This window comes from Enoplosus armatus, chromosome 21, assembly GCF_043641665.1.
Source record: "Enoplosus armatus isolate fEnoArm2 chromosome 21, fEnoArm2.hap1, whole genome shotgun sequence".
Classification (NCBI taxonomy): Eukaryota; Metazoa; Chordata; class Actinopteri; order Centrarchiformes; family Enoplosidae; genus Enoplosus; species Enoplosus armatus.
The window spans coordinates 17,787,763-17,800,648 of record NC_092200.1 but is presented as its reverse complement, the minus strand read 5'-3'; the positions used below and the strand labels follow the sequence as shown (position 1 = coordinate 17,800,648).

The 12,886-nt window shown below is 45.8% G+C and overlaps 1 protein-coding gene across 1 annotated transcript in view; it reads right to left on the bottom strand.

The window, feature by feature from the left end:
• Positions 1–1,635: 1,635 nt before the first annotated feature.
• Positions 1,636–12,886, bottom strand: part of kcnh2b (potassium voltage-gated channel, subfamily H (eag-related), member 2b) — a 184,660-nt gene continuing 173,409 nt past the window's right edge. Inside the window, exons 13-22 of the mRNA XM_070928216.1 lie at positions 11,003–11,202; positions 7,410–7,662; positions 6,061–6,254; positions 5,719–5,821; positions 5,261–5,412; positions 4,995–5,139; positions 4,711–4,900; positions 3,347–3,452; positions 2,823–2,924; positions 1,636–2,046 (exon numbers count right to left, since the gene is read on the bottom strand). Of these exons, the coding sequence (XP_070784317.1) occupies positions 1,636–2,046; positions 2,823–2,924; positions 3,347–3,452; positions 4,711–4,900; positions 4,995–5,139; positions 5,261–5,412; positions 5,719–5,821; positions 6,061–6,254; positions 7,410–7,662; positions 11,003–11,202 (1,856 nt within the window). The remainder of the gene's footprint in view (positions 2,047–2,822; positions 2,925–3,346; positions 3,453–4,710; positions 4,901–4,994; positions 5,140–5,260; positions 5,413–5,718; positions 5,822–6,060; positions 6,255–7,409; positions 7,663–11,002; positions 11,203–12,886) is intronic.

The following is a 12,886-nucleotide window of genomic DNA, read 5'->3' as shown; positions in this document are numbered from 1 at the left end:
AGAAAACAAATCCAGTGACCCTCGACAGCACGTGGAAGCAAAGACACAACACGCCATGCTCTGCAGACTGAAGGACGGCGCGTTTAAAAAAACGCACACGCGAAAAAGCTCTGGACCTGAACTCATCGCACGCGTAGTAAGGTTAAAAAGCACACTCACTCCTCTCTTCTTGCCAGTGTTTGCATATTGTACTGTACATAGAATAAGGGCGCATTCGGCTGGTCATTGTAAACTGGCAAACTTTTGTGTATTTTACGGATCGCGCGACAAACTCGTATGTACAGGGTGAAAGCATTCTGGGAGACAAAAAAATAATAAAAATAATAATAATAATAATAATGATAATAAGGAAGGACCGATGAAATCTGAGGTAGCAAATTCAACTATGATAAACTAGAATCACTCAGCCTATTTTTTCTTTTTTTTTTTCCCCTTTTGTGATTTTTAGAAATCAAAACAGACTTCATCAAACACAACGTTCTGTTTCTCTATAAGCTCACAACTCATGGAATTAGTAAACTGGGATTTCCTGCTTGTTGAAAGGTTTATAGTCAGGCTGTTCTTTTGGTGCACTGTCCTCGTGGTAAACCCGTTAAGTTTGCCAGTTTACCTGTTCGCGACTCTGCCCGAGCACGTGCCGTGGCGTTCTCCTCACTCATTAGCAAATCTGTACAGTGCTTATGATAGGGCAGCTGATATGTTCATCAAGAGGATTCATGGCTTTGACCCTCCAGTTCCCACCCCTGAGGTGCAAACCAGCCAATCCAGTGTGCTCTTGGGAAGGGTGGGGGTGTTGGGGGTGGTGGTGGTGGTGGTGGTGGTGGGGGGTGTGGGCGTCAGGAACCAATAACAGAACGGGACAGCAGGTTTCCTGTTAGGCCAGCTAACACTACGATTTACCAACCAGTTTGTGAGTTTATCGGAAGCGCCATGGACATATAGAATAAAAGAATCATCGTATCAATAGGATTTTCAGTGCAAGACATAAATGGCTACTTGTTTTGTCATTATTCTGTCCGTTCTCGTCAGTCAGTCAACACTGGATACAGCAGTAAAGGGATCTTCTACAGGTTAGCAGTCGTTTTGTACGCGTGTGTGTGTGTGTGTGTGTGTGTGTGTGTGTGTGTGAAGATGTGTCATCCTCAGCGGGTGACTGAGTGGTCCAGACCGGATCAGCCTGGGCTGACCGGCTTTGGACCTGAACTCGCTCGTGGGTTGATCAGACTGTGTTCATTAACAGGCAGCGCTCCTCCCTGCTCCGTTTGTGGTTTTGGTTAAAGGTTGTACCGCTGTAGAGTTCAGAAAGCTCCACATTTTTCATGGAGGGGGGGTGGGGGTGGGTGCAGTGACTTGTGGAAGAGAGAGACCTCAAATATTTCCTTGACCCCCCCCCCGCCTGGCTTCACTCTGAGCTGTGTGTCCTTTCTTGAGAGGGTCAGAGGTGCAGATACAGTAGCAGGGTGCTCTAAGGGGTTCTGGTGGTAGGTCCCAAAGTAACTTATGCCTCATGATACCCAAAGTGTCAGGAAGGAACGGTGGAAACAGGAGGAGCTGCTAGATAACACATCACTCTTGTTCACTCTCCTCACTCTCCCTCTCCTCCATCCCATCCCCCCACCCCCATTCGCCTCTTCCTTAGCTCCCCCCTGGGTCGGAGCTGTGTCTCTGTGGTGTCCGTGAGTCCAGAGGTGTCTGTGGTTCTTGGAGGGACAGCCTCCTTTGGCTTTCAGGATCCAGGGAGGATACTCCCATTTCAGCCTCTGGCCCGACCCCAGCCCCCATACATGCCCCTGAACCAAAGTCTAACCCTGCTCCTAAGCTTGACCCCACTGCTGTCCCGCTCCCCAACTCTAACCCTAAACCTGAACCTGCAGCTACCCCAGCTCCAGTCCCCAGTCCCAGTTCCAGCTCCAGATGCTGCCCCAGGCTGTCCAGTCCAGAAGGGGTGAGCTGGCCCTGGCTGGTGTTGATCAGTGGGGAGTCCTGGGGCTGCAGGGAGTCAAGAGGCTTGGTAGGGAACTCCTCAAAGTCCTGGGAATCCAAGATCTGCAGAGAAAGAAACTGAAAGGTCAGTCCCACTGACTTGTTGTTGCAATCCTTATTATTTTTGATATGTAAATGGCTGAAGAGTACATTATTAGTTGATAGTTTGCACAAACTGGCATGATGTAATACATATATATAAAGTAAATGTCTTTCATTTCTAAATGGCTCTGAGAAAATACATAACGTAAAACTTTACAGTACATTTTTGCTGTATAATTAACCACTATATAAGCAGAGGTTCCATGTATGTACTATATATGATATGCTGCAAGCCATTCCAGTTGCTTAGGCTAACAGCGTACTGATCACATTCAAACTGGAGTCTACAGCAGTGAAAGTGGGGTCCAGGGACCCCCAGGGGTCCTTGAGGGGGTTCCAGGGGATCCCCAGCAAAAAGGGGAATCATTTATTGTCACTATAATTCCATCCATGAGAAACACAATGACAGAATGCATGACTGTTTTGGTCACACTTTCATGTAGCAAAACATCTAAAAGCAGAAATCCTATGAGATGCGGGACGCTGGGAGAAAATCGTATCAAACGGGGGTCCGTGGTCTAATTTGTGTCAGTTCAGGGGTCCTTGACGTGAAAAGGTTTGGGAACCAGTGGTCTAAAGAGTGCCTGAGGATGAACACATGGTGTAGCTACTAAGCAGAATAAGTAACAATGCAACATTTAAGCATTAATCCAGTGTTATATACAGTCAAATGTATCAGTGACTAACAGGACAGCAAAGCGAAGCACACAATCGTTTCATTACTACATGTGCTTCACCTGTGTTAGGGAGGCCAGGGTGTCTGTCTCCAGAGGTGTAACAGGCTCGACCAGTCTCTCTCCTGGACCTGGTCCTGGGCCGGGACCAGGGTAGGGTGAGGCCTGCAAGAGACAACATGTTATCTGTCTGCAGGAAGTGTAGCCTTCTATTCACAGCCTGCGTCAGATTCTAATGACAAGCACTGTGCTTCTATGTACATACCCTGTGTGTGTGTACTTGTACAGCTATCTTTGTGAGAACCAATTTCAGTTTTACACCTTGGGAGTGAGGACATTTTTGGAAAGTGAGGACATTTTGGCCGGTCTTCACTTTCGGAAAGACCTTCAAAGGGCTGTTTGAGGGTTCTGACATGATCTTGAGGTTCAGGTTAGAATTAGGTTTAGGTTAGGGTGAGGGCTGGGGTTAGGCATTCAACTGCGATGGTTAAGGTTAGGGCAAGGTGCTAGGGAATGCATTATGCCAATGAATGTCCTCACAAGTATAGAAGTACAAGGTTGTGTGTGTGTGCATAAGGGTGCTTTACCTGAGGTGGTGATGAGACGGCACTGTAGGCAGGAGGAACAAGTGCAATCTGTCTCTGCAGCAGCTGCATGATCGCTCCAATGTCAGTTGACATGCGACTCTCCAACCTGCACACAGTGTGTAGGCCATGACAATGTTAATTAGCACATGAAGGAATTCTTCAATACATTTTATTTATCTAATTAAAGACCTTAAAACCTTTCTGCAGATGTTATCTAGGACATATCATAGTACTCCACATTTGAAGGTAATGGATGCTTTTTCAGATTCAGGTATTTTTATTATCCCAGAGGGGCAATTAATTTGCTGCACAGCCGGCAGAAATCACACAACCATCAGACAAACAGTAGACAATAAATACAAAATAAATATCACATTGACTTGTTTAAAAGGCCAACTGCAGCAGGGACAAATGAGTTCTTATGTCGGGTCCTGCGTCTTGGCCAATTGTATCCAGACATCGATTGTACTGTATTGACCAGACAGAAGCAACTTGAATCTTGGATGGGGGGGTCTGACCTAACGTAACCTTGTACAGATGAGCAATGTCGTGCCTGCAGTTTTGCTGTGCGTTTTGACGGTGCCCTGCGGTATGTTCCTGTTTTTGAGGGTAAGTGACCCGTACCAGCAGACAAAGCCGAGCGTGAGTGACTGATTCAATGAAACAGGAATAAGACACCCTCATGAAAGTTTTGTCAAGATTAAAACTGTAACGCTTACAATAAAAACTACATGGACTGCTGATGGGGTTTTCTACACACAGCATCCACATGAAACTCAAAGGTTCAGCTTGTCATCAAGTTTTTATCCTCTTGGTTCTGTGTTTGTCAGTTACAACTCCAAAGCAACCGCCAAGTCACTCGCAATTTTATCGTACTGGTAAATTAGCATCTCACAGGAGGTCTAAGTTTTACTATCAATCCTGCTGAGTCCCATCTGAGGCTCCTACACAGCTAATTAGAACTCATTCCGCTGATCTCTTTGGCGCTGTTCAACTTTCTGAGGTCCAACAGAGACTTTACCATATGTGCAGATATTTTCAGTACCTGGGGGGTGGGGGGGTTAAGGAGAGTTATCTCCTTACACACTGCTACACCCCATCCAAGTTTCCTCACACATACACCTTCAGATCCTATCCCTCATGCTGGAGGCGCAGTCGGCCTCATAGCGATTTTCCAGCACGAAGACAGTGATCGCAACAAGACCTGACAAAAGGAGCCTCATCCAGCTGAAGGCTACAGAGAAGGAAAAAGAAATGGTCCCACACTGTCTGTCTGACGGCTGCAGTGTTTCAGCTAGGCTAACACACACATACACACACACACACACACACACACACATGCCCAGGTCTTCAACCAGTCACACCTGTTGAGCTGTTTCTGCAGCAGGTCCAGGCGCGTGTCCAGCTGGTTGCGTTGCTGTCGGCTCAGGCTGTGCAGCGGCGCGTTGAGGGGCGGCGGGGAGGTCAGGCTGCAGCTGGGAACCTCCTGGTACTGACCGCCCCCCCGACTCTCGCCCCAGAAACTGAAGATGTTGGACACGCCTGAGAGTGCACCTGAGGGAGACAGGTGGAGCAGGAGAGCGTGAGACAGTGGGCACGCATGGCTGGACAGTTGAGGACATGGGGACGTGATTGTGTCCCATTTTACCTGACAGGGCGTTGCAGGTGTTGCCAGTCTTGGGGTCTCCATCTACCTCAGTGTTCTTGTTGAAGTTCATGGGCGCGGCCTGAGCCTGCAGGTCCTCCAGCATTGCCGGTGGGGGGGCGAGTCTGGTCACGATTGGCTCCTCCCCCTGTAAGAGGGCACGACATTAACACCGCTTTTCATTGTGCCACAGCGTACGACAATGGCCACCACAAAACAGCAAGCACAACAAGTACTTCAGAATTAGCACACGATGAAAGCTGTAGCACCTCATCACCGCTGGAGTGTGAAGACACCGAGCTTCGATGCGTCTCCCACTGACGCTTCGGTGCCTCCTCCTGTTTTTGGTTTTTGGCTGCCTCCCTGTGTCTTCGTTTCGCAGACTTATTGGACTTTTTAATCTCTCCAGCATCGGCATCATCTGGACAGAGGTGTGCGAGGAAAGGTTAAAAATGAGGGGGACCCGGTAGCCCAGCTGGATCGGGACTGGCTTTTCAAAGACGGATCAAAAAACGGATCAAATATTTATCAAATGAAATTTACTGAAGTTCTATTTACATAGCGCCAAATCACACAGCAAAAGTTATCGCATGGCGCTTTACATTTAGAGCAGGTCCAGACCTGTAGTCTTTATAATATTATTTACCAACAGCTCCCACCATGAGCAAGCCCTTGGTAAGTAAAATAAACGACTGAAATGAGAGATGGGCTTTAGAGGATGGGTTACCTTTTTCTGTGCGTCTTCGGAACGATAACTTGTGTCTCCGTAATTTGTTGAATCCCCCACAATTGGAGTCGTCGCTGCTCGGAGAGCCTGGAATCATGTTGGTCTGAAACGAGGACCGGCATTAAAATCGGTCTTTAGAAACAGCAAGAATCAGGAACTTTTTTCCAAAAGTAGCAGGGGCGTCTTTGCTTGGATGCTTAGATACAACAACCCAGAGAACACACACTCAGTACATGGACAGACGGAGAGAATATTAACGACAGAGCGATCCTTCAAATGGTCCAAAGCATCCGAGGCGTCTGTCAGAATTCACGTATTCACGCACTGAGGTTGTAAACTCACATCTCTGAGGTTGAAGGTGATTTCCAGGTTGTTCCAGAAGTGGTCTGCAAACTCAGGATACATGTCCAGCACCTCCAGGACATCTTCTCGAAAGATTTTATGCAGGTCGCAGTAGGTCAGAGCCCTCACGTCAGCGTTGGATTTGCCCGGTCGGGTGTACAGGTTGATGGGCTCGCCGAAGATGTCATTCTTCCCTGGGGAGGTTGAAAAGAAACATAACCTTTACGGATGAAACCTGCACAAGCAGCCAACAGAGCAACTGCAAACTTTTGAACAACAAACAATAGAGACACTGCTTTCTAGATTAATATCAGCCACACATACATACATTATATTTCTTTGTGATATTTGTAAGGTATCCTAATGTATCTCAAAATAGTGGGCTACAGTAGGCAATATTATTCAATTATAATTTTAGTTGAACAACCAATCAGGGCTAGCTAGCACGTAACGGCCAATCACATTGACTTGTACAAACAAGGGCTTCTACAGAAGGCTCCACCTTCTGGATTGGATCAGAACCCCCTGATTACCCTGATTGGTTGTTTGATTCAGACCTGGTCCAGTTTGTAAATAGACTAAATACAAAAGAGGGGCGGGTGCAGACATTTTTTTAAAAGGAGCCCTTCACTTAGATATTGTTAGTGACGTGGAATGGTCAAAATTAGTTTTTTCAACCTAAATTATAATTCAATAATATTGCACTACTGCGGCTTTAATTGATTCTTTGCCAACTACCAGATATCAACTTAAGTTCCGTATCTTTTGGGGGGGGGGGGGGGGGGGGAGCGTGTAAAAGTTAATGATTCTCAAAGAATTATTTACAGCAAATAGTTAACTGCTTTCTACGTGATTATGTAAACTGATATTTACGTAACACAGTTGTGTCGTCAATTCATCCAATCCCCGCACACACTGGGGGAGTCCCTGTCTCTCTCGCGCTATCCTGAATCTGCACAGGACCATTAGGAGTAATACTCCGTGCTCACCAGCAGATGGTACTACCACCAAGGCAGAAGGGTTTGTGCCTTTCCAGAGTCAACACCCGCAAAAAAGGCACCTTGAAAGATATATTATAAAGTATAAACCAAAAAGAAAATGTAACTGGGCAAGAAAGAGCCCCTGCTACATACTTTTTCAAAGTCTAGACTGGCGCAGGATGCTTATGGGCCAACGGAGAACTTTTATGACCACTGTCCTGCTGATACATCTGAGCTACCTTTACTTGCTGCAATGGAAAACACTGTTTTTTCCAGATTTAGCTTTTAATAACCTAAAAGTTAACACGGGAACAGGGGCTACAGTAGGCGGTAAAAGTAATCAGTAAAGCATATATAAACATTTTTTACCCAAGATGGCTACCACCACGTCTCCTCTCAGTATCTCTATGGATCCCCTGGATATGAAGTAGAGGGCTGTGAGGACGTCCCCAGCATGGACCAGCGTGTCACCAGGGGGCGCATGGGTAGTCTTGAACTTCATGGCCAATGCTCTGAGGCAGCCCTTGGTGGAGCCCTTAAAAGCCTTACAGTTCTGCAGCAACGTCCGGTTCAGGTGGAGGCAGATATCCGCCTGGAGACACTCGGGGAAACCTTTCAGCACCTGAGGGGAGGGAGCGAAGGAGACGAGGGCAAGGAAGGGACGGAGGGCAGGAGGAAACAAAGAACAGGAGGAAGACAGGAGGTGAGAACAAGTGATAGATGCAAGCGAGGCCGAAGGGAAGGTGGAGAAGGGGAAGAGAAGGAAGGAGGAGAGGTGGATAAAGAAAGTGGATGAATTGATAGACAGAGGTTACATCAGTGTTGACACATGCCATTAGCAGCGGTGGACTGATACGTGGAGTCCAGGACATGAAGCTAATGTCAAATAAATGTCACAGTTTATGGTCTCTTTAAAGGGAGCACTGGCGGGACATTAACCTTTTACTGTTACCGCACCATTCCACAAAGTAACATGATTTAAAAACTGCAGAGTGTAATTAATATGAAGAATCGACGCGGTTCCTGAGCTACTGTCTTTTTATTTTTATTTTTTACTCACACACATTCGTTTATCTTTTACTGTTACCTCTTTTCAAACTGTGCCGAGGTCAGATTTTACAGGCGAGCTGCACCAGGCGCATTTAGCTGAACTGCTGACTATCAAGGCTACATATTGTCGTTCATAGAAATGTTTGCTGCCGTGACGTATCGTGGTGGTCTTTCATCTCGCGTATCTGCCGAGCAAAGCAATGGTTGTTTTGTGTGTGCATTTCGTGCCTTTCTGTTTTTTACAGCCCTCTGGGGCGGTTCAACCACTTGACTCCACAGCTGTGACAAAATACACACATGTGACTGTACATCTGGCATTATGCTGGAGGTGTAGGACAAGGGTGCAGGTTTGGTTTCAAAAGTGGGGACACAAATGTATTTTCTGAAAGTATATATCCTGCATATTCATATACATGTAAATCAACCTAATAACTAATTATGATGAAACAGGTTATTGTGTTTTCCATAATAACAGTGCGTGTGTAAACCTGACCTGATACGTTATTATTGCCACTGTTTTGTAATATTAACTGTAAATGAAAACACAGATTTCACATCTTTTGAGTATTGCCCGCAGTCTTCCTCTGAGATTTTGTTTTTAAGGAGGTCACGGAAACAAAGATTAAAGGTCAATTTGTTATGATGCATGCTGCCCCCCCCCCCCGCCGCCGCCTGATCCTCCACCTAAGAAGCTCGTCCAACCCTGCAGCAGAACAGAGAACATCCGACTCGTCCTACACCGGCACATATGCAAACATAAACTTGAAGGATGGCAGAAACCTATCACCCGTGTATTCATTTCAGTTACTCCCTCTCTGTAATATCAGTACATTTGCTATGTCAAGCAATGCGATGCCACCCGAAGTATTTATTGTCGCTCTTTGAGAATTCATCCACGCTGCGCCACCAGAAAAAAACATCCCCAAGAAGGATTTCCTGTCGCCGAAAACCGGTCCAAACGGGTACATTGCTTTCAGTTTGTCAAAGAAAAGGACAAGGACAGAGCCCCAGGTGGCCAGGAGCCTCCATTAGGCGACACAATATCGCCCACCACTGGATTTGCAATGAACTGCAATAAACTTGAGCTTCTGTGCTTTGATGACCTGCCATGAAACAACATCACCCTCTTCCATTTTATAACTTCCGCCGTACTTCTGAGGTTACTTTGGCGAAAGTAAAAGTAGTGTAATCCCTTACTCTACCGACAGGAACACCATAAAGTTTACTTTCAGATGAAAGTAACTAGCAATGTGTAATAACTTGCCCAACACTGGCTGCAAATGAGCGACCTCAGAGCAGACTCGGAGTCCTGCTCGTCCGCATGCGAATGGTACAACACCATTTCTTTTTCTTTCATCACAACACTCCCACAGCGGCTCCTCATCAGAGCCGCATCATTACTGTCTCCGTCCTCATGAAGGAATCAGTTGTGGAGACGGACAGACAGACAAGAAAGCAACGTGACGCGGGGAAGAGGAGGGGGCAGACGCCAGAAAACACCTTCCCACGGATCCCTGTCACATTTGTTTCCTCTCCACTTCAACGGCTCACTCATTACACTGAAACGAAACAGGATTGAACATTGCGTTCGCGCTGGGTCAGAAACTGATCTCAAAAATGAGAATTTCATTTTTTCCGTTGTTTGCGGGCATCGAACAAGGAATGGGACGCTCTGTGTCTCCACTTTCAGCGCAGAAATTAGACTTGTTTTTTTTGGTTTTCTATTTCATTTGATTACCCGCTTCTACATAAAACAGGAAAACACACCTTTTCCTTTCCTTTCCTTCCTATTTTCCGTTTTTTCATGTTTGTTTTTTCACACCTGTTTCTTTCTGAAAAGGAAAATCGAATGACCAACACAGTCACAGGCCGCAAATGGGACTGCTCCCGGACAGAGTTCCTCTCTGCTTCTGTAAGGCTTCGCAGACAATAACGAGGCACCGATTGTGCTCCGGTGGGCAATTTGAAAAAGAATTTGGACGCTGGGAAGCCTTCCTGTTATGTTATGGGTGGAGATATTTTTAGCAAAGTGCGCTTTTTGAGCTGCGATTATGAAACAGCTTGTAACGTAGCCGAAAAAAAATACCAATAGTCGACTTGAATCGACGTGAGTGCATTTAGCGAACGGTGGCGGAATGCACTCTTAAAGAGCCATATACTCTGTTCGCATGTACTTCACTCATACACTGCATTAAACGTTTGCATACGCAGATCTGCAGTGTGTGTCATGCTCATGTTTACAGTTGTGCGTCTTGCATGTGCATCTGTGGCTGCATGCATGCGCGTGTCCAGTGTCGCATCTGAGCCAAAGCCTTCACAACACTGGCGCAGAGAAAAAAGAAGATGCAAGGCTGGGACAGGGACTATGCCAGTGTGTGTGTGTGTGTGTGTGTGTGTGTGTGTGTGTGTGCATGTGTAAGCAGCACCATCATATATGCTGTGACTCACAGAGTTCAGTTTGAGGTCGACTGCGTACAACAAGCATGTGGAAAGCACTCTATCAACCTGCACGCGTGTGTGTGTGGGTGTGTGTGTGAGCATGCATGGTGACAGGAGTGACTCACTGTGTGTGTGTGTGTGTGTGTGAAAAGAGTGTATCAGTCCATGCATGTTGCAAATAACTTTAACCTGTCTATTTGCACATGTTTGAGAATGTGTATGTGCATGTGTGTGTGTGTGTGTGTGCATATTATTAATGATACTCACATCATTCCTATTTTCTCTGATGGTGTCGGACCATGCATGCTGAGACAAAGTCTTCGAATCATCCTATTAACGTACAACGCAGGCTCAAAATACTCCTCTAGCCTTTTGTGTGGACATGTGTGTATTCATGCGCAACACTCATCCATTAACATTGACAGACTAGGTGTACACACGCCGGATTTGGGTGCACGGGGATCCGTACTCACAGCATTCATGTCGATGCCGTTGGTGTAGGACCAGGCGTGCTGGAAATACTCCTCCAGCCTCTGCCGGAGCGGGTTGGGGATCTGGTGGAAGCGGATGAACTCCCGGACTCTGAGCATCTGGGTGTGGTAGCGGGCCGTCCCCGAGTACAGCCGCTGGATGATGGCCGACACATTCCCGAAGATGCTGGCGTACATCAGGGCTGGGGGGGGGGGGGGGGGGGGGGAGAACAACATATACATTAACAGAAAGTACGGGGACAGACGGGCTCCTGATACACTGATAAGACGTGACACGTCTCTGGTTGTCTCCTCCATCTGAAAAGAAATATATTATGAAGCTTGACACCCTTGGGTGATACATTTGTGAGGAAGCTCAGACAGCTGATAATGGTATAATGGTATGGTATAATAATGTAGAATAATATCAAAGGGACATTAGCTGTGTTGCACTGCATGTAAGTACAGGGGCCGTTAAGACTCACTAAAGCTGTACTCAGAGCTTCTAAATCTATATATGTAATATACAAACAATGATGGGACCTGATCGTTGACTTCAGGAAAAAGGAGGAGGAGGCACACACACACACCCCTGTTTACATGGACAGTGTGAGTTTGCACAATAAGCAATAATATATACTCGGCTCAACAGCCAATTTAAGTTGAATTCTAATGTTAACCGCAAATAAAGTGAAATACTACGACCAAACAAGATCACATATTAATGTGTATATATATATATATATATATATATATATATATATATATATACAGTGCTTAACAAATGTATTAGACCACCTGTCATAAAAATGAGAAAACACAAATATTTTAGAAGTCTGTCAAAAACTTGTTTCAAACTAAACATTGTATTGTTATTTATTAGGCAAATAACAAACCGGAACAACTAAATAGTCCTTATTCGCATATATTAACCAAAAAATCTTCATATTCTGTACGACCTCCTTTGGCCCTGATAACAGCTTGCATTCTTTGCAACCACAAAACAAAATATTTCTGTTCAGGAATGCAAGTAAATAACTGTAATTTGGCATCTCAATCAAAAAATAATCTGCTTTTTTGTAAAACAGTCAATTTGAGAATTCATGGATGACAACAATAATTATATTTTAGCATTAAAGAGATCATTTTGATTAAAGAGCTTGGCTTGCACATACTGGTGGATTAACCATTACAGAGACATCAAATATTTTGGTCATCAGCAATACTGTTCATTTAGGGCACCTTACACTGGGTGGTGGGCTAATAAAGTTGTTAAGCACTGTATATACTCACTAATTCCACGTGACATGTTTTTATGCATGAGTTCAGAAGATAGAGGCCGAGCAGGAGTTTGTGTCGTATCCTTCGTGAGCCTCCCTGTTTCCTCCTGTTGTCATGCTGGATCCTGCTAACCTCTCCAGCTCTCTGTCAGCTCCCATCACTGACCGCATCAAACCACTTTGGACTGCCGACGCGTGTGAGTGAGCCTGTGTGGGGGTTTTTTGTCACGAGGGACGCAATTAATCTCCGACTCTGTTTGAATGAAGCTTCATGACGCTCGCTGCAATTTCACGGTACGCTTCCATTTTAGAGCAACAGGATATTGCACTTCAATGATGGAGATTTTTTACAAGCCTTAGGTCATTTTCTGGCCAAGCAAATGCCAAACTGTCTGGAGGAGGAGCACAGCCCAAACTAAAAATAAAAACAAACTAGAGTTACCGCCCCGCGGTTGTATGCCTCCGCCAAGCAGTCAGATTGCAGCTCACATCCATGTGTGACCATACTCACATAATATATGGCGCTCGAACTCAGAATGAGGCAGGAAGTGAAAGGCAGAATGGAGGAGATGGAGGACAGCCCCCCCCCCGCTGTGCTGGTTACTGT